Below are 21,388 nucleotides of genomic sequence, written 5' to 3' on the forward strand. Positions count from 1 at the left end.
CCACTTTGGATGGAGCAGCTCTCATTTCTAGAAATCTGGCCAATTTTCTTAAATCCTCCAAACCGTGACTATCCAGGGTTGGGACCAGGAAGCAGAGTTGTAGTCTTACACACCTCTCTGCAGCTTCTCTCCCCCTGCCATCCCCTCATTACCCCATCCCCGTAGAGACGGTGCCTGCTCCCAGACCACCAATAACCAGCAAAAATCTATTTAAGCATAAAAATTCAAAAAGAAAAAATAATATAGCACCTTCAACTGCACCACAGACTAAAACAGTTAAATGTGGTCTATTAAACATTAGGTCTCTCTCTTCTAAGTCCCTGTTGGTAAATGATATAATAATTGATCAACATATTGATTTATTCTGCCTAACAGAAACCTGGTTACAGCAGGATGAATATGTTAGTTTAAATGAGTCAACACCCCCGAGTCACACTAACTGTCAGAATGCTCGTAGCACGGGCCGGGGCGGAGGATTAGCAGCAATCTTCCATTCCAGCTTATTAATTAATCAAAAACCCAGACAGAGCTTTAATTAATTTGAAAGCTTGTCTCTTAGTCTTGTCCATCCAAATTGGAAGTCCCAAAAACCAGTTTTATTTGTTATTATCTATCGTCCACCTGGTCGTTACTGTGAGTTTCTCTGTGAATTTTCAGACCTTTTGTCTGACTTAGTGCTTAGCTCAGATAAGATAATTATAGTGGGCGATTTTAACATCCACACAGATGCTGAGAATGACAGCCTCAACACTGCATTTAATCTATTATTAGACTCTATTGGCTTTGCTCAAAAAGTAAATGAGTCCACCCACCACTTTAATCATATCTTAGATCTTGTTCTGACTTATGGTATGGAAATAGAAGACTTAACAGTATTCCCTGAAAACTCCCTTCTGTCTGATCATTTCTTAATAACATTTACATTTACTCTGATGGACTACCCAGCAGTGGGGAATAAGTTTCATTACACTAGAAGTCTTTCAGAAAGCGCTGTAACTAGGTTTAAGGATATGATTCCTTCTTTATGTTCTCTAATGCCATATACCAACACAGTGCAGAGTAGCTACCTAAACTCTGTAAGGGAGATAGAGTATCTCGTCAATAGTTTTACATCCTCATTGAAGACAACTTTGGATGCTGTAGCTCCTCTGAAAAAGAGAGCTTTAAATCAGAAGTGTCTGACTCCATGGTATAACTCACAAACTCGTAGCTTAAAGCAGATAACCCGTAAGTTGGAGAGGAAATGGCGTCTCACTAATTTAGAAGATCTTCACTTAGCCTGGAAAAAGAGTCTGTTGCTCTATAAAGAAGCCCTCTGTAAAGCTAGGACATCTTTCTACTCATCACTAATTGAAGAAAATAAGAACAACCCCAGGTTTCTTTTCAGCACTGTAGCCAGGCTGACAAAGAGTCAGAGCTCTATTGAGCTGAGTATTCCATTAACTTTAACTAGTAATGACTTCATGACTTTCTTTGCTAACAAAATTTTAACTATTAGAGAAAAAATTACTCATAACCATCCCAAAGACGTATCGTTATCTTTGGCTGCTTTCAGTGATGCCGGTATTTGGTTAGACTCTTTCTCTCCGATTGTTCTGTCTGAGTTATTTTCATTAGTTACTTCATCCAAACCATCAACATGTTTATTAGACCCCATTCCTACCAGGCTGCTCAAGGAAGCCCTACCATTATTTAATGCTTCGATCTTAAATATGATCAATCTATCTTTGTTAGTTGGCTATGTACCACAGGCTTTTAAGGTGGCAGTAATTAAACCATTACTTAAAAAGCCATCACTTGACCCAGCTATCTTAGCTAATTATAGGCCAATCTCCAACCTTCCTTTTCTCTCAAAAATTCTTGAAAGGGTAGTTGTAAAACAGCTAACTGATCATCTGCAGAGGAATGGTCTATTTGAAGAGTTTCAGTCAGGTTTTAGAATTCATCATAGCACAGAAACAGCATTAGTGAAGGTTACAAATGATCTTCTTATAGCCTCGGACAGTGGACTCATCTCTGTGCTTGTTCTGTTAGACCTCAGTGCTGCTTTTGATACTGTTGACCATAAAATTTTATTACAGAGATTAGAGCATGCCATAGGTATTAAAGGCACTGCGCTGCGGTGGTTTGAATCATATTTGTCTAATAGATTACAATTTGTTCATGTAAATGGGGAATCTTCTTCACAGACTAAAGTTAATTATGGAGTTCCACAAGGTTCTGTGCTAGGACCAATTTTATTCACTTTATACATGCTTCCCTTAGGCAGTATTATTAGACGGTATTGCTTAAATTTTCATTGTTACGCAGATGATACCCAGATTTATCTATCCATGAAGCCAGAGGACACACACCAATTAGCTAAACTGCAGGATTGTCTTACAGACATAAAGACATGGATGACCTCTAATTTCCTGCTTTTAAACTCAGATAAAACTGAAGTTATTGTACTTGGCCCCACAAATCTTAGAAACATGGTGTCTAACCAGATCCTTACTCTGGCTGGCATTACCCTGACCTCTAGTAATACTGTGAGAAATCTTGGAGTCATTTTTGATCAGGATATGTCATTCAAAGCGCATATTAAACAAATACGTAGGACTGCTTTTTTGCATTTACGCAATATCTCTAAAATCAGAAAGGTCTTGTCTCAGAGTGATGCTGAAAAACTAATTCATGCATTTATTTCCTCTAGGCTGGACTATTGTAATTCATTATTATCAGGTTGTCCTAAAAGTTCCCTAAAAAGCCTTCAGTTAATTCAAAATGCTGCAGCTAGAGTACTGACGGGGACTAGAAGGAGAGAGCATATCTCACCCATATTGGCCTCTCTTCATTGGCTTCCTGTTAATTCTAGAATAGAATTTAAAATTCTTCTTCTTACTTATAAGGTTTTGAATAATCAGGTCCCATCTTATCTTAGGGACCTCGTAGTACCATATCACCCCAATAGAGCGCTTCGCTCTCAGACTGCAGGCTTACTTGTAGTTCCTAGGGTTTGTAAGAGTAGAATGGGAGGCAGAGCCTTCAGCTTTCAGGCTCCTCTCCTGTGGAACCAGCTCCCAATTCAGATCAGGGAGACAGACACCCTCTCTAATTTTAAGATTAGGCTTAAAACTTTCCTTTTTGCTAAAGCTTATAGTTAGGGCTGGATCAGGTGACCCTGAACCATCCCTTAGTTATGCTGCTATAGACGTAGACTGCTGGGGGGTTCCCATGATGCACTGTTTCTTTCTCTTTTTGCTCTGTATGCACCACTCTGCATTTAATCATTAGTGATCGATCTCTGCTCTCCTCCACAGCATGTCTTTTTCCTGGTTCTCTCCCTCAGCCCCAACCAGTCCCAGCAGAAGACTGCCCCTCCCTGAGCCTGGTTCTGCTGGAGGTTTCTTCCTGTTAAAAGGGAGTTTTTCCTTCCCACTGTAGCCAAGTGCTTGCTCACAGGGGGTCGTTTTGACCGTTGGGGTTTTAAATAACTATTGTATGGCCTTGCCTTACAATATAAAGCGCCTTGGGGCAACTGTTTGTTGTGATTTGGCGCTATATAAAAAAATTGATTGATTGATTGATTATTTTTATGCTTTCTGACATATTAAACTGCATCAGTTTTTTTTTTTTTTTTTTCCTCACAACTTTCTCTGACCTCAGTCTTGAGGATCTTCTACATTCTGAGCTGCTGCTTCTTTTTTGTTTGTGATTTTAACTAGCTTTCATTAGCTTTCTCTGACTTTAGCTAATATTTCATTACTAGCTAAATTGATTTGTTTGATTTTAGCTAGCTTTCGTTAGCTTTCTCTGACTTTATAGCTATCCATGTTATTAACATAGTTATCTGTGGAAGCTAGGCACTTCGCCTCCTGTCAACTTTGCCCCTGTGCCACTTTACCTCCAAATATACAGTTGTATGCAAAGGTTTGGGCACCCCTGATAATTTTCATGATTTTCCTTTATAAATCATTGGTTGTTTGCATCAGAAATTTCAGTTAAATATATCATATAGGAGACGAACACACTGATATTTTAGAAGTGGAATGAAGTTTCTAGTATTTACAGAAAGTGTGCAATAATTATTTAAACAAAATTAGGCAGGTGCATAAATTTGGGCACCCCTGTCATTTTATTGATTTGAATACATTTAGCACAAATTATTGGAACACAAAATTGGCTTTGTAAGCTCATTGACCCTTGACCTTCTCACACAGATGAATCCAATCATGAGAAAGGGTATTTAAGGTGGCCATTTGCAAATGTTTCCCCTCTTTGCATCTCTTTTAATGAGTGGCAATATGGGAGCCTCTAAACACTTCTCAAATGACATGAAAACAAAGACTGTTCAACATCATGCTTTAGGGGAAGGATACAAAAAGCTATCTAAGAGATTTCAGCTGTCAGTTTCCACTGTGAGGAACATAGTGAGGAAATGGAAGACCACAGGCACAGTACGAGTTACGGCCTGAAGTGCCAGGCCAAGAAAAATCTCAGATAAGATGAAGCGAAGGATGGTGAGAACAGTGATAGTCAACCCACAGACCTGCTCCAAAAACCTACAGCATGATCTTGCTGTAGATAGTGTCTCTGTGCATCGTTCAACTATACAGCGTACTTTACACAAAGAGATGCTGTATGATACTATAATACAGAGGAAGCTTTTTCTGCGTACTCGCCACAAACAGAGTCACTTGAGGTATGCTAAAGCACATTTGGACAAGCCAGCTTCATTTTGGAATAAGGTGCTGTGGACTGACGAAACTAAAATTGAGATATTTGGACATAACAAGGGGCGGTATGCATGGCTGAAAAAGAACACAGCATTCCAAGAAAAACACTTGCTACATACAGTAAAATTTGGAGGTGGTTCCATCATGCTGTGGGACTGTGTGGCCAGTGCAGGTACTGGGAATCTTGTTCAAGTTGAGGGTCACATGGATTCCAGTCAATATCAGCAGATTCTTGAGAACAGTGTTCATGAATGAGTGACAAAGTTGAAGTTGCACCGGGGCTGGATCTTTCAACAAGACAATGACCCTAAACACTGATCAAAATCTACTAAGGCATTCATGCAGAGGAACAAGTACAACATTCTGGAATGGCCATTTCACTCCCCAGACGTGAATACTATTGAAAATCTGTGGTGTGATTTTATGCTCAGAAACTAACAAACCTGAGATGTTTTGTAAAGAAGAATGGTCCAAAATACCTTTAACCAGAATCCAGACTCTCACTGAAAGCTATAGGAAGCATTTAGAGGCTGTTATTTCTGCAAAAGGAGGATCTACTAAATATTGACGTATTTTTTCTGTTCAGGTGCCCAAATTTATGCACCTGCCTAATTTTGTTTAAAGAATTATTGCGCACTTTCTATAAATCCTATAAATTTTGTTTCACTTCTCAAATATCACTGTGTTTGTCTGCTATATGATATATTTAACTGAATTTGCTGATCTAAACAACCAATGATTTATAAAGGAAAATCATGGAAATCATCAGGGGTGCCCAAACTTTTACATACAACTGTATACAGAAACACCTGTGAGCCTAAGGAGTGTTCAGTATTATATATTTGTTCTTTTAGCATCACGCATCACCATTTAATGAGATGTTTAATTACAGGTTTGTTTTGTTTTGTTTTTCAAACTCGCATAACCTAAACGCATCATTACACACAGCTCCATGAATGGCGTCTCCCTCCACAGATCATTCACATCTGTCCGTCGCTGCTTCTGTCTGCTGTCTGGCGGCTCACTGCTGCTCCTGGCTCAGACCTCCCCCATCTCATTGTCAGCCAACCAGATTCCTCTCCCCCACCCAGCCCCTGAAGCCAGGCGAATCACTTGTCACAGCCTCTCCCGCACTCACTCCTCTCTTTCTCCCTCTTTATGTTTTCCTGCTGAATGTGTGACATTAGTTGGATGAATGACTGCAGTTGCGTCCTTTCTCCCCTCTCGATGTTCCACCACATCACCCACCTCCCCGCCCCACCCTCCCCTCTCCCTACAACCCCACCATCTACCCGACAACACAAGGGGCTCTGGGAACTTTTATCAATCAATCAATCAACTTTTTTCTTATATAGCGCCAAATCACAACAAACAGTTGCCCCAAGGCGCTCCATATTGCAAGGCAAGGCCATACAATAACCATGAAAAACCCCAACGGTCAAAACGACCCCCTATGAGCAAGCACTTGGCCACAGTGGGAAGGAAAAACTCCCTTTTAACAGGAAGAAACCTCCAGCAGAACCAGGCTCAGGGAGGGGCAGTCTTCTGCTGAGACTGGTTGGGGCTGAGGGAAAGAACCAGGAAAAAGACATGCCGAGAAGGGGGGCAGAGATCGATCACTAATGATTAAATGCAGAGTGATGCATACGGAGCAAAAAAAGAAAGAAACAGTGCATCATGGGAACCCCCCCACAGTCTACGTCTAAAGCAACATAACCAAGGGATGGTCCAGGGTCACCCGATCCAGCCCTAACTATAAGCCTTAGCGAAAAGGAAAGTTTTAAGCCTAATCTTAAAAGTAGAGAGGGTATCTGTCTCCCTGATCTGAATTGGGAGCTGGTTCCACAGGAGAGGAGCCTGAAAGCTGAAGGCTCTGCCTCCCATTCTACTCTTACAAACCCTAGGAACTACAAGTAAGCCTGCAGTCTGAGAGCGAAGCGCTCTAATGGGGTAATATGGTACTACGAGGTCCCTAAGATAAGATGGGACCTGATTATTCAAAACCTTATAAGTAAGAAGAAGAATTTTAAATTCTATTCTAGAATTAACAGGAAGCCAATGAAGAGAGGCCAACACGGGTGAGATATGCTCTCTCCTGCTAGTCCCCGTCAGTACTCTAGCTGCAGCATTCTGAACAAACTGAAGGCTTTTTAGGGAACTTTTAGGACAACCTGATAATAATGAATTACAATAGTCCAGCCTAGAGGAAATAAATGCATGAATTAGTTTTTCAGCATCACTCTGAGACAAGACCTTTCTGATTTTAGAGATATTGCGTAAATGCAAAACAGCAGTCCTACATATTTGTTTAATATGCGCTTTGAATGACATATCCTGATCAAAAATAACTCCAAGATTTCTCACAGTATTACTAGAGATCAGGGAAATGCCATCCAGAGTAACGATCTGGTTAGACACCATGCTTCTAAGATTTGTGGGGCCAAGTACAATAACTTCAGTTTTATCTGAGTTTAAAAGCAGGAAATTAGAGGTCATCCATGTCTTTATGTCTGTAAGACAATCCTGCAGTTTAGCTAATTGGTGTGTACCCTCTGGCTTCATGGATAGATAAAGCTGGGTATCATCTGCGTAACAATGAAAATTTAAGCAATACCGTCTAATAATACTGCCCAAGGGAAGCATGTATAAAGTGAATAAAATTGGTCCTAGCACAGAACCTTGTGGAACTCCATAATTAACTTTAGTCTGTGAAGAAGATTCCCCATTTACATGAACAAACTGTAATCTATTAGACAAATATGATTCAAACCACCGCAGCGCAGTGCCTTTAATACCTATATAATACCTTTTATGTCAAATCAGACTTCTATGTGCGTACAGTACAATCCTCCCCGCCTGAGCACGGGGCAGAACTGATCGAGTAGTTTGCAGCCTGCCCCTCACCAAGCCACATCATCAGCTGCTCGGCTCGGATTTTAGCATCCTCTAAAATCAACGTGCGTGGGTCGACATGTCTGCGTCAGCTCGCAGGTTGTGTCTGTGTTGGACATTTAGACAGGTGAGCGTCAGGGAGCGCTGCTGGCTTGCCTTGTTTGCACTGAGATTTATTGTGCGGGAGTGCAGGCTTTGCAGGGAGTGGAATGCTGTGAGGGGCGCTTGTGTGATCTGACCCAGGACAACTTCTACAAAAAAGGCTGAATGTTGACAGTTTGTGTGTCTGTGCATGGGGTCAGTAGACAGATTTGTTTATTTTATTTATTTATTTATTTTAAAAAGGTAAAAGACATGCATGCTCAGAGGAGCAGCTGTTATATGCTTGTGAAGAGAAATTAATTCTGCAGCTGTGTTTTCCTTTTTAGCAGCAGGAATATATTGTCATTTATACAAATTATATTTTGCAGTGTTAAATTAATACTGCAGCGAGTGCATATGGTCCCATTCAAAATGGTATTAAATTAGATCTGTTGGAATGTTAAATTTATTTAATCAACCTGAATGAAGTTGATTTACACTATTTTGAAAGGCATCATTTGCATTTGTTGCAGTGTTAATTTAACACTGCAAAATTTACTATGCAGAGTACATATCATATATAAGTTGTGCATAGCGAGAATGAATACTGCAGTGAGTGCATATAGCCCAGGCAAAAGTGTTAAATCAACTCTATAGTAGTAGTGTTAGTTAATTTTTTTAAGTATTAACTGGCAGCCATGCCTCTTTTTGTAGACCTGATCCTGACAGATCTCAGAAGCGAAGCAGAGTGGGCTCTCATTAGTACTTGGTTGGGAGACAATTTGGGATCACCAGGGGTGTTGTGTGTTTCTCCGTGTCGAAATGGAGTTGCGTCAAGAAGGGAATCTGGTGTAAAATCCCACTGCAGATCTGTACTGAATTCACTGAGGGGACCCCAAGCAACCAGCTCAAACAAAAGCTAAGCAGCAGCATTAGAGTACTAAATTGTTCAACACAAATAGTGTTATTTACTATTTTGAATGAGATCATATGCATTGAATTGTTAATGTAACAATTCAAAATTGACTGTCGCGTATATAATTCAATTTCATTTCAGTTTCAATTTATTTCATTTATATAGCACCAAATCATAACAAAGGTGCCTCAAGGTGCTTCACACAAGTAAGGTCTAACCTTATCAACCCCTAGCGCAAGCATACAGTTGACAGTGGAAAAGAAAACTCCCTCTGATGATGTTGAGGAAGAAACCTCAAGCAAACCAGACTCAGATGGGTGACCCACTGCTAAGGCCATTCTAACAGTGACAAGGTTTGCACAGATGTTTTACAAAGTTGAAGAAACAGGAAACTAAAAATCAGCGTAGCATCAAAAAGAAAGTGCATTATTGAGAAGACCACACAATTGCACTGCAAGCAAGGGGTCATCCAGCACCCTGGGGTGCAGAGCCAGCATCCATCCATCACATCGTCAGTGGGCCTGTCACCATGTCAAAGTATATTACAAAAGCAGACTGCAGTGTACTGTAGTCTGTAGTGTACTTGGTTGAAATGACTTCAACCAAGGCATTTCATAGTCATTCTAGCACCCAGTGGTGTGCAGCTGTCAGCCTCGTGCGTTGTCATCAGTGCCTCGGACAGAGAGAAAAAGAGCAGAATTAGTCAGCTGGAAAAACAGCACCAAAGGTATGGTTCACCAGCAGTTAATCGAAAGGGAAAGAGAGAGAATACTAAGGTGATCACTAGCCGCGAGTGAGGCCAAGACCTGTTCTATTGCTAGTAAGATGAGTTAAGAATAAGAAGCATAGTACCATACTATGCCAGTATGCTAGTCATATGAGGGAGAATAGATGTCTTAAATCTGGACTTGAATGTCTCTTCAGAATCGGACTGTTTTAGCTCCTTACGGAGATAATTCCCCAAAACAGGGGCACAACAAGAGAAGGCTCTGTGGCCCACAGACTTTTTATTCACCCAAGGGACACAAAGTAGTCCTGCGCCCTGAGAATGCAGAGCCCTGTACCTAGGGTTTAATTGTCAGCTAAGTAGGGCGGTGCTAGTCCATGAATAATATTATAGGTTAGTAACAGAACCTCACAGGGACAGGAAGCCAATGAAGTGGGTGTAATATGGTCAAATTTTCTGCTTCCTGTCAAAATTCTGGCAGCAGCATTTCGATCCACTTGGAGACCCCTAATACTGGACATTACAGTCCCTCACCTTTTCCACATTTTGTTATGGTACAGCCTTATTCCAAAATAGATCAAATTCTTCTCTTCCCCTCCCCCCCAAAAATCTACACACAATACCCCAAAATGGCAATGTGAAAAGGGCTTTTTTTTTTTTTTTAGATTTTTGCACATTTATTGCAGATTTTAAAAAAACTAAGAAATCACATGTACATAAGTATTCACCACCTTTGCCATGAAGCTCAAAATTGAGCTCAGGTCCATCCTGGTTCCACTGATAACCCTTAATGTGTTGTTAAAGTTCCCACAGTTGACAGTGTATGTCACAGCACAAATCAAGCATGAAGTCAACGGAATTGTCTATAGACCTCTGAGACAGGATTGTCTGGAGACACAAACATGGGGAAGGGTACAGAGACATTTCTGCTGCTTTGAAGGTTCCAATGAGCACAGTGGCTTCCATCATCTTTAAATGGAAGAAGTTCAGATCCACCAGGACTCTTCCTAGAATTGGCTGCCCGTCTAAACTGAGTGATTGGGAGAGAAGGGCCTTAGTCAGGGACGTGACTGATTTTCACTCTGTCAGAGCTCCAGCATTCCTCTGTGGAGAGAGGAGAACCTTCCAGAAGGACAACCATCTCTGCAGCAATCCACAAATCAGGCCTGTATGGTAGAGTGGTCAAAGGCACCTGAAGGGTTCTCCAACCATGAGAAACAAAATTCTCTGGTCTGATGAGACAGTGATTGAACTCTTTGGTGTGATTGCCAGCCATTATGTTTGCAGAAAACCAGGCACCATCCCTACAGTGAAGCATGATGCTGCTAGCATTATGCTGTGGGGATGTTTTTCAACGGTAGGAACTGGGAGACTAGTCGGGATTGAGGGAAAGATGAATGCAGCAATGTACAGAGACATCCTGGATGAAAACCTGCTCCAGAGTGCTCTTGACCTCAGACTGTGGCAACGGTTCATTTTTCAGCAGGACAATGACTTACAGCCATGATATCAAAGGAGTGGCCTCAGGACAACTCTGTGAATGTCCTTGAGTGGCCCAGCCAGAGCCCAGACCTGAATCCGATTGAACATCTCTGGAGAGATCTGAAAATGGCTCTATCATCTTATGCATGTTTATGTGCAGCAAGAGAAAAAACACTGCACTGAATGAATATAGCCCATTCTCTTTCATCAGAGAGCCCAGGGCACTCCACCAAAAATTCTGCCTGAAGAAAGGGTGGGCAGATGCACGAGCATGGCCAATATTATGTATGTCGGAATGCCAATTTCAATAAAATGTTTAATTTCATCACAAATAAGAAATATGTCACAAAGAACTAACCTGATTTTTTTTTTTTCCTTTTCTCGTTCATTATTTCTGTTCCATGTAATTTAATTTCACGTAAGCGTTTAACCAACTTTCTTCTAAAACGGGGATGGGCTAATGCTTGGCCCTGGGCCCTCCAACAGGCAAATACGATTGTCCCAATAAAAAGTGTTTAATCAATTCTATTGTAGCGGGCGCAGCAGTGGTGGCCAAGTGGTTAGTGTGCTTGGTTTCAGTGCGGAAGGTTCCAAGTTTTAGATGTACACTTTGCCAAAAAAAAAGATTAAAACCCAAAATAATTAAAGAAAGAAACAAACAAAAACAGAACAATGTTTCCTTTTGTGAATCTGCAACCATAGAATGTTTGGATGATTTTTCCTAATCATTTTAGCCAGTTGTTCGCAAAGTTTTTGGTCTTGTGACCCTTCAGAATGAACAAAAAGGAAGATATCCAGTAGTTAACAAGATCCCCCCAAAAGTTACTTATTTATTGAATTATTTATTGAAATCCTGTTGATCATCTCTCAAGACATACTCAGTTACTTGGAAATGTTCATGTGTCCATCCACTGACTTGTTTAAAGAAATGTGGGATCTAAAGTGATGATTTGCATTTAAAAAATACTGCTTATATTTAGTTTGTCTTGTTACTCGGGGGGGGTGAAAACAGGGGGAATGTGGATGAAAATAGTCATAATTCCTAAATGGTTAATGTGATATTTTTGCTAAACCCCTTAAATTAAATGTCAAAGTTTACACATCTTGATTGTTTTATTTAATCAACATTGCGGTGGTGTACAGATGCAAAATTACAAAAATAGTGTCACTGTCCAAACTTATAAAGGGAAGTCATGGAAATTATCGGAGTGCCCAAACCTTTACATACAACTGTACCTGACTTGATATGATATGACTGTGGCTTAGTGGTTAGCACTGATGCCTCACAACAAAAAGGTCATGGGGTTGCTTCCTGGACTTTCTGTATAGAGTTTGTACGTTCTCCCCCTCTCTGTGTCGGTTTCCTCCGGGCACTCCAATGTCGCCAATCGAACAGTCCCCCCTAAAAATCGCCCCCCCCCACCTTCACTGCACACTTCATTTCGGTGCGTCAGCAGCGATTCACCCATTATCGCCTTGTTTCTACTTAAACAGCCTCGTTTCTGCTTAAAACTGACATTAGAATGATTTAAGTGGTACTTACTTATGTACAATGACAATAAAGGCAATGTTATTATTATTGACATACATCCTCTCATGATGTTGCCCATCCATTATTACATGATCTGGTGAGAGATGAGATATATTTTATTGAACTGAACTCACAGTGGAGAAATTATGTTTACACTCCAGTTACCTCAGACAGCAATTAGTCACAATTATTGCTTGTTTACCGTAATAATGGCACACATCAGAATTAAAGACAGCATATACACATTTGACATTGTTTATGTGCACTAAGTTTGAAGAAGTCCGTTATGCGAATTGAGGTAAGTGGGTGAAGGCCACGCAGCAACGCTGAGATGCGCTGCTGTCAGCTTGGGGGGAAGAACGGGGGCTGCAGCTAAAACTGCACCGCCCCCGCCGAAGGGGAAAGGAGTGACATTAGCAGGCGTCGGAGGGGGGAGTATTGATGGGAGATAGGAGGTGGGTGGGGGGAGGGAATGGAGCATGCTTCAGTCCTGTGAAAAGCAGTTTATTGTCTTTGTGAGTTGAGATAAGAAACAGCCAATGTTCCCCAGGCCCAAAAAAATTCCTCTGGAGGAAAACAGTTGGGCAATTTGACCTTCAGGCATGATAAGCCTGTAATGTTATGGTTTGAGCAGTGAAAAACACTTTTTAACAGTTCCACTTGCACAACCAAATCCCAATTATGAATTAAGAATATTCACCGGCCTCTGAAATCTTCAACTTCAACTGCAAGGCATGCATCTGCTTCAACATGTCATCCAATTTGCATCTGAGTTCAAGAGTCATCGCAGTCTGAGAATGCACTGCCTTGCCAACCTCGTTAATCATGACGGACAAGCGAGGGGCCGTGGTTTTTGATGCCGCCATCTTGCCAATTTTCCCGTAGATCAGGGCAGCACATAAGCCAAAAAGTACCAGCCCTGCTACCATAAGACCAAAAATGAATAAATCCTCGACGTCCTCAATGGAGAAAGGCACCAAGCATGCCACACGGCAGGAACTCCAGGAGTCGAGAACATAGCCTGCAGGATACGTTCCATCTGGGCAGGTAGGATCCCCCGTTCCTGACCTTCTTGCATAAAAAATGGTGTCAATAGCGTTCAGAGACCAGCTGATCAATTCCATGGTTAATCCAGTAGTAGTCCAATAAATCCAGAATCCAATATAATTTGAGGAATTCACAGTCTGGTGAAGTAGGGACTTGAAGGTTAAAAGCAGAGAACAGAGATAAGGGAGAGTGGAGGAGATGCGACCGCCCTCGTCGGAGTCCCAAGCTGACTTGCTTGTTGTGTGGGCCGCCAGAAGAGGAGGTACTGCTGGCCCACCACCAGAGGGCGCCCTGCCTGAAGTGCGGGCTTCAGGCACGAGAGGGCACTGCCGCCTCACAGGAACAGCCGAGGTGACAGCTGTCACTCATCAACTATGACAGCTGTCACCGATCATCTGCACTTCACCCCAGATAAAAGCAGGATGACACCTGCACCACGTCACTGAGATATCGTTCTTCTACGGAGGTAATACTCTCAGCCTGAATATTCCAATATTGATTCCAGTAGATACATTGTTGCAGCTGTCTCCCCGGAGGACCGGCGTGGGCCGCGACTGCTTCGCTCTGCTTTCTGCCAGATAAGTGAATAGACAGACGCTGCACGAGTGTGTGTTAGAGGTGGAGGTGGAATTCCCACCGTTGTTGTTACTGGGTGTACACACACCCACACTTGACTGTCTTTGCTCTTCACCAACAGTACCAGATCCGACACGCGGAGACGGTGGCCACCTGAGGGACTCGGGACCTGGCGGCTCCAGTATCCTTCGGGTTCGGTGGCGGAGGAAATCGTGTGGTTCCGGTTCTTCTCTAGACGGACGTCTCCTATCGTCGAGCCTGCCCACACGACACCTTTATCCATTGACTTTGTATTTATTCTATAATCTGCTGTGTGTGGTTGTGGCATTCACAACAGTAAAGTGTTCAAATATAACTCCTTCTATTGTCCGTTCATTTACGCCCCCTGTTGTGGGTCCGTGTCACTACACTTTCACAACATTGCTTCAGCTTCATTTTAAAAATGTTTTAGATTGCTGTCCTTTTGCTGTCCTCTTTTTAAGATTTTATATTTTAATTCTAATATAGTATCCAGTTACACGCTTAAATAATTGTTTGTTATTCATCCACACAAATAAACAGAACAGTACCAAGAAGCAGTCAGGGCTAAAGGGAAATGCGTAGAGACACCAAATACCAAGAGCTTGTACACTGGTCTTCATACTATAATTGTATCGCTGTGTGTTTAAAAATTCAATACTCAAATGTAGTCTGTATGTTTGTGTTTGTGTGTGTTGTTTATTTGTGCTTTTGATTTATCCACCCAGTTTAAGAGGATGCTGAACAGGGAGCTGACCCAGCTGTCAGAGACCAGCCGCTCAGGGAATCAGGTTTCAGAATTTATCGCCAACACCTTTCTCGGTGAGTTTATGAATGTCATGGCAGTACTGGACCTTCAGTGATTTGGTTGGCAGAAAGATTGTTGACATACATTAATACAAACAAAAATGTCCAAAATGTCTGAAACTGGTATGGCTTCTTAACAAGTAGGTTAAGATTGACCACAGCTGGTAGCTTCTCATTGTCAACATACAACCCAGTTCCAATGAAGTTGGGACATTGTGTAAAATGTAAATAAAAACAGAACACAATGATTTGCAAATCCTCTTCAACCTATATTCAATTGACTACACAACAAAGCCAAGATATTTAATGTTCAAACTGATAAACTTTATTGTTTTTGTGCAAATATTTGCATCACAGATGCTGGCTTTTGAACTTTGCTCTGTAACAATCTGGATGGTCTTTTTCCTCTTTTGTCCGGAGGACACGACATCCATGATTTCCAAAAACAATTTGAAATGTGGACTCATCAGACCACAGCACACTTTTCTACTTTGCGTCTGTCCATTTCAAATGAGCTCGGGCCCAGAGAAGGTGGCGGCATTTTTGGATGTTGTTGATGTATGGCTTTCGCGTTGCATGGTAGAGTTTTAACTTGTAGATGTAGTGACGAACTGTGTCAACTGACAGTTGTTTTCTGAAGTGTTCCTGAGCCCATGTGGTAAGATCCTTTACACAGTGATCTTGGTTTTTAATACAGTGCCGCCTGAGGGATCAAAGGTCAGGGGCATTCAATGTTGCTTTTTGTCCTTGCCGCTTACGTGTAGAAAGTTCTCCAGATTCTCTGAATCTTCTGATTATATTATGGACTGTAGATGATGGAATCCCTAAATTCCTTGCAATTGAATGTTGATAAACATTGTTCTTAAACTGTTGGACCAATTTTTTCACGCAGTTGTTCACAAAGTGATGATTCTCGCCCCATCATTGCTTGAGAACAGCTGAGCCTTTTGGGGATGTCCCTTTTACACCCAATCATGACACTCACCTGTTTCCAATTAGGTGTTCTTTGAGCATTCATCAACTTTCCCAGTCTTTTGTTGCCCCGTCCCAACTTTTTTGAAATGTGTTGCTGGCATCCATTTCAAAATGAGCAAATATTTGCACAAAAACAACAAGGTCTATCGGTTTGAACATTAAATATCTTGTCTTTGTGGTGTATTTAATTGAATATAGGTTGAAGAGGATTTGCAGATCATTGTATTTTGTTTTTATTTACATTTTACACAACATCCCAACTTCATTGGAATTGGGGTTGTAAAAAGAGTTTGTAGAAGACTGAGCTGACCTACACACAGTGTAACAGGAAAATTCAAGGAGGTCAATACAGATCTGAGAAAGAGTATCATAGGGTTATACAAGCCAGAAATGTTGAAACTGAATGGCTTTAGCATCATGTGCTGGGGCTGCTGTGCTGCCAGTAGAACTGGTGGAAGTTGATGGAATAATGAAGGATGACTGTCGAAATTCTTCAGCAAGACCTTGAACACTGACAAGTGATTCATTACAAATCTTTTTTTTTCTTTCTTTTTTGACACAAATGAATCAGTTATTATTTTCCTCTTTTTTCGTTGGTTCATCCAAAAACATAAACTCAAAATATGATCTTTTTAATTTGTTTTAGTAAATGTGTTGTGACATCATCATTTTGACATCACAGCAGAGAAAAGCCCAGGCACCCCCTGTGATCTTTGGTACCACCCAGACCGCCTCACTCCCAAAGGATCATTGGACCCCAGGTTTGGAACCAGGGCTTCAGGCTACCACCGCCCCAAACAGTATTTTCACTTTACTTCTTGAAGGGAAAAAAAAAAATTATTATATATATATATATATATATATATATATATATATATATATAAAAAACGTGAGCAGGTGTTTAAAAGAAAAGAAGAATAAGTGAAATGTTTAGCAGTGAAAGGTGAGTTTTTCTTCCTCTGGTGAAGAGAAGGAGGCACAGCGACAGACAGCATTCCCGGACACGTTGTGAGGCGTCGTCATGGCAACAGGCTGCAATATTATTAGATGAAGTGTTGCATCAATAGAAGGCTCAGTCTTCAACAGCCCCGCCGGCACGATGGAGGTCCAGCCGAAGGAGGACGAAGCTGTCACTCAGCTGTCATTGTGATATAAGCACCTTGGTGTCGAGCCTGGCTGCGTTTGGACACGAACACCGTGGTTTTGGGGTGAGGAAGAGGAGGCACTGCGAGAGAGGTGAGAAGGGCCAGACAGCAGCTTGTGCCACACCACCGCTGTTAATCCTTGTGATGCCGTGTGCGTATATCTGGATATTTTTCCAGCAATTACTCCTAATTTTTTAGAAATGAAAACCTTTGATAGAAGTGACTGAAGATGATTTGTGGTCCTGAAAGAAAGTAGACTGACTGCAACAACATGGGATGATAATTTCCTGTGCTTGTATAGAAATGGATGAGGTCTTTTCAGCATAAATGTGTCTGCTGGGGCAGCACCTTTGTGTTATGTTGCAACAGATCACTTGAAAATTCTACATATGCTCTCTGTGGAAGCCCCATTTTGATCGAGTTCTGCCATGGATTAAATAAAAATGTCCATCTTCTGGAATGTTTGAGAAGTCATAAAAAACAATTCAAAGCTCCTCAGATGATAATATATTTTAATCTAGATAAATACTAATAATAATCTTTCTAGATAAATACTGCTGCTACTGTGTAGTGTCTATTATTACACACACACCGTCAAATAGTAATATACAAACTGCACTGCTGTGGCAGTACACTCATGTTGCAGTTTTGCTAATATAATACTACAACCCCAACTCAGAACGAGATGTATCCATCCCGTGATATGTCTAAAGAAAACTCACCATAAAAGGGATGGTTATATTAACAGTTATCCTATATTTAGTCTGTACAATTACTTACAGGCCCTGAAAAAGAAGAGAACATGTATACAATTCAGAGGTGGGAGTAAATCACTGTCAAGTCATTCTCAGGTCATTAATCTGCAAGTCCCAAGTCAAGACCCAAGTCAGCTATCAACACTTGATGGTCATTATGATTTGTGACGTGCTGATTCATGACTTGAGCGTGACTTGATGGCAGTGGTGGGCACAGTTCCACTAATCCGCTAACTATCGAAGTTATGTTTTCATTATCGGAATTAGCTTTTCAGATAACTTTGAAAACCATCAGCAGACCAATTAGCGTTCCGATAAATTTAGGTCCGATAATTTTAGACCACTGTCGTATTTTTGTAGGCATAATGAATAAGCTTACAGTTAAAAACATTTGTGAAGTCTGAAATCCAAGATTTTAGTGCCTACCTGTTAAATGTTTTGTAGCAGACGGATGTTGAAGGTTTTAGCATTTTGGACACAGTAGATGGCAGTGTTCATGGCAGTATTTGCCCAATTGAGATATCCCATAATCCTTTGCACGCCAGAGAGTTGTTGCGGTCTACAGCACAGAGAATCCACATGACGACAATTGTAAATGAACATTATACAACCAAAATGTACATTTTTATGCTTTTCATCATGTTAACAAGAGGCTGCATGCATAGGACCCTGAAAACTGCTAAAACAAATATTCTAAATAATTGTGTCTGCTACGTTTAATCTGCATGGAATTTAATAACACAAAACCGAATTTCAGGACATCTTATATATATTACTCTGGAACAAAGAGGACAAACAGTGTTGTAAAGGACAATTAGCGGGATGTTAAAGAGCAAACAGGAAGCGATCGCAGCTCACAGTGATTCCCATTGAAAATAATGGAGCAACAACCTGAGCTTCTGGCATGTTTACATAAAAGAAACACAATAATAACTTCTATAAACCCAGAGAATATATTCACAAGAGTTTTAGCCAGTTGACCACTAACTTATCTAGAATTAGATTGGTTAAAATTTTAACCATGTGGATGACTTGCGTGATATGTCTGGCAAGTTTATATGGTGTAAAGAGAAATTGTCTTTGTTTTCCAACCTCCTCCTCTTCCTCCTTTTCCTTTGCCTTTTCCTTGGTCACCAGGTCTCTTTTGCTGAGAAAAGGCTGATCTGACACAGAAGCGCTGGCTCGTTGTTGTGTCAGTAGCTGGTAGTCTACTGAAATCTCTTATTTAACTAAATTTCTCCTGTTGTGAATCTTAGGATTGGTTAGCGGTTTGCTCATGCTAGCTAGGTCATTTTTTATCATTTCTTTTATTACTGTTATTAGGGGTCTCCAGCTGGTTCAAAATGCTGCTGCCAGACTTTTGACATGAAGCAGAAGGTTTGACCATGTTACCCTCATTCTGGCATATCTTGATTGGCTTCCTGTCTCTGTGAGACCGGACTTTAAGGTTTTGCTGCTGACCTACAAAATTGTTCACGGATTGGTGCCCTGCTACCTGGCCAATTTGGTGAAACCCTATGTACCGGCCCAGGCTCTGCATTCGTAGGATTTGTGTTCCTCGGGTGAAAAAAAGTCAGCGGGTCAGAGAGCCTTCTCTTACCAGGCCCCTGCTCTGTGGAACAGTCTTCCAGTGTCACTGAGGCAGTCTGATTCTGTGGACATTTTTAAGTCTAGGCTCAAAACGTATTTGTTTTCCCATGCTTACGATTAGCATTTTATGCCATTCGAATTTTTATTGTGCTATTTGCCTTTTATTTATTTTATTTAATTGTGCCTTTTAAATTGTGCTTTTTAATCTTTTAATTCTTTTCATCTGTTTTAAATTGTTTTTATGTGAGGCACCTTGAGACAATGTTGTTGTGAGTTGGCGCGGGTATAAATTAAATAAATTGAAAATTGAATTGAAATTGAATTGAATTGGAACACACGTGAACCACAGTGCGATTAGCTCATGGACCTAATATCCTGGAGAGATGGAAGGCGTGGGGCTCCTTCATCTGCTACAACCGCTGCGTGTGTGTGAGTTGGAACACATGAACAGGATTTCTTAAAAAGAAGACCTGAACGTTCAGCTACAATTTGCCAGAAGGTACATCTGAGATGCAAGACTAGATTTGATGTGTTGGTGAAGCTGTATAACTGGGGATACAAAATGCAAAACATGCACTATGCACCAGTTTCTCCAATTTACATCCACAGAAGCCTGTCATTTTTTTTTGGGTTGTCTGGGTATCTTGGTGGCTTCCTCACTGTTTTTACTCTTGCACAGTCACTCAGTTTTTTGAGAACTGTCTGCTCCAGTACACATTTACCACCGAGTGTCATACTGTTTGTATGTCTTCATAACTGATGTAAATAAAGGTCCAAGACATATTCAGTGACCTGGAAATGGTTTATATGTCCCTCCCATGACTTGGACTGACGAAAACTGGCAATAATAAAGGATTATTAACTGAGCACAAGGTCTGTACAAGAAAATATCAGACTGACTTGTAAGTACAGACCGAGCATTAGTGAGGTCCTTGTGAAAAACACCAAGGTCTGATAATCTGTACAGACGAAGCAAGCGAGGTTAATAATTCCTTTATTTATGGCTATTATATATATAATATAATATACACACACACACACACAAACTATAACATCTTCACGGTGAAGAGTCATAGAGAGGCTTTCTTCACCAGAACATCAAATCAAGGCTTGCATCGCAGATGAACTTTCAGGTCTTCTTTTTAAGAAAATCCTCCTCTATATCACTCATCGTTGAAGCTGTATCATCCTATAGTGAGGCTAATAATTAGTTTATTATATGGTTATTATTTATATAAACACACAAACTTCCAGTATTGCCGAATATGAAAGCTGCTGACGGTTTTGGGCTCATAGTCAAACTGTTGTTTCACTTCCATGAAGAACTTGCTAAAAGATGGTCCAGTCATTAGCAGCAAGCTTTCAATCTGTGTTTCATGTCCGACTTGATTTTTATAATCGTGTTTTTAGCTTTCTGGTTTGTAACGAATGGGATACCCATTTCGGACAGATTGTCATGGTAACCGGTCAGATATGGGAAAATATCAGACCGGAAATCAGCCAGTCAGAGTGCACGTAGCATCGCAGCCATATAATAAAACTGATTATTTACAGGTATTATACCAAAAGGGCCCATTACTTATGCAACCATCATCTTGGCTTTTATATTTCTAATTAATTTATGTCAAGTTGTAGATATTTGCTTTGACATTGAGTTTAAGGAAGACAGTTTTAGAAATTTTGAGAAGCCCGATATACTTTTGCATTTAAAATAGCATAAGCAAATTAAAATATGTGAAATATCAAGGGGCTGAATACTTTTGCAAGGCACTATACCTAATAAAGTTGCTGATGACTGTATATTGCTTATCACAAGAGAAGGTAAAGACGACGAAGGGCAGGTCGTCCGAAACATTACATTTTACATTTTGTTTAATAAAACTTTTACTGCAAACTCCTTCTGTATTGGAGCACTGTGGCTGTGCGGATCATTTGGTCTTTATCTTTGGCACAATTTTTTATGGTCCTGCACGCATTTTTATGTGTTTTGGATGTGTGTGTCTTTATTACATACTATCACAAGAGAAGGAGCATGAATCCTTGTCACCAAGGAAGCAAAAATCTAAAAGGAAACAGCTGTGACCAGTGACAGCATAATGCAGTCTGCAACCTCACTACTACACTCAAC

At 40.8% G+C, this 21,388-nt stretch overlaps 1 protein-coding gene across 1 annotated transcript in view; it reads left to right on the forward strand.

The window, feature by feature from the left end:
- The window catches only part of LOC117518848 (cAMP-specific 3',5'-cyclic phosphodiesterase 4D-like), a 166,908-nt gene that overhangs the window by 95,941 nt on the left and 49,579 nt on the right, over positions 1-21,388 (forward strand). Inside the window, exon 7 of the mRNA XM_034180090.1 lies at positions 14,717-14,810. Within this exon, the coding sequence (XP_034035981.1) occupies positions 14,717-14,810 (94 nt within the window). The remainder of the gene's footprint in view (positions 1-14,716; positions 14,811-21,388) is intronic.

The sequence above is a fragment of the Thalassophryne amazonica genome, chromosome 10 (genome assembly GCF_902500255.1).
Source record: "Thalassophryne amazonica chromosome 10, fThaAma1.1, whole genome shotgun sequence".
NCBI classification, from domain to species: Eukaryota; Metazoa; Chordata; class Actinopteri; order Batrachoidiformes; family Batrachoididae; genus Thalassophryne; species Thalassophryne amazonica.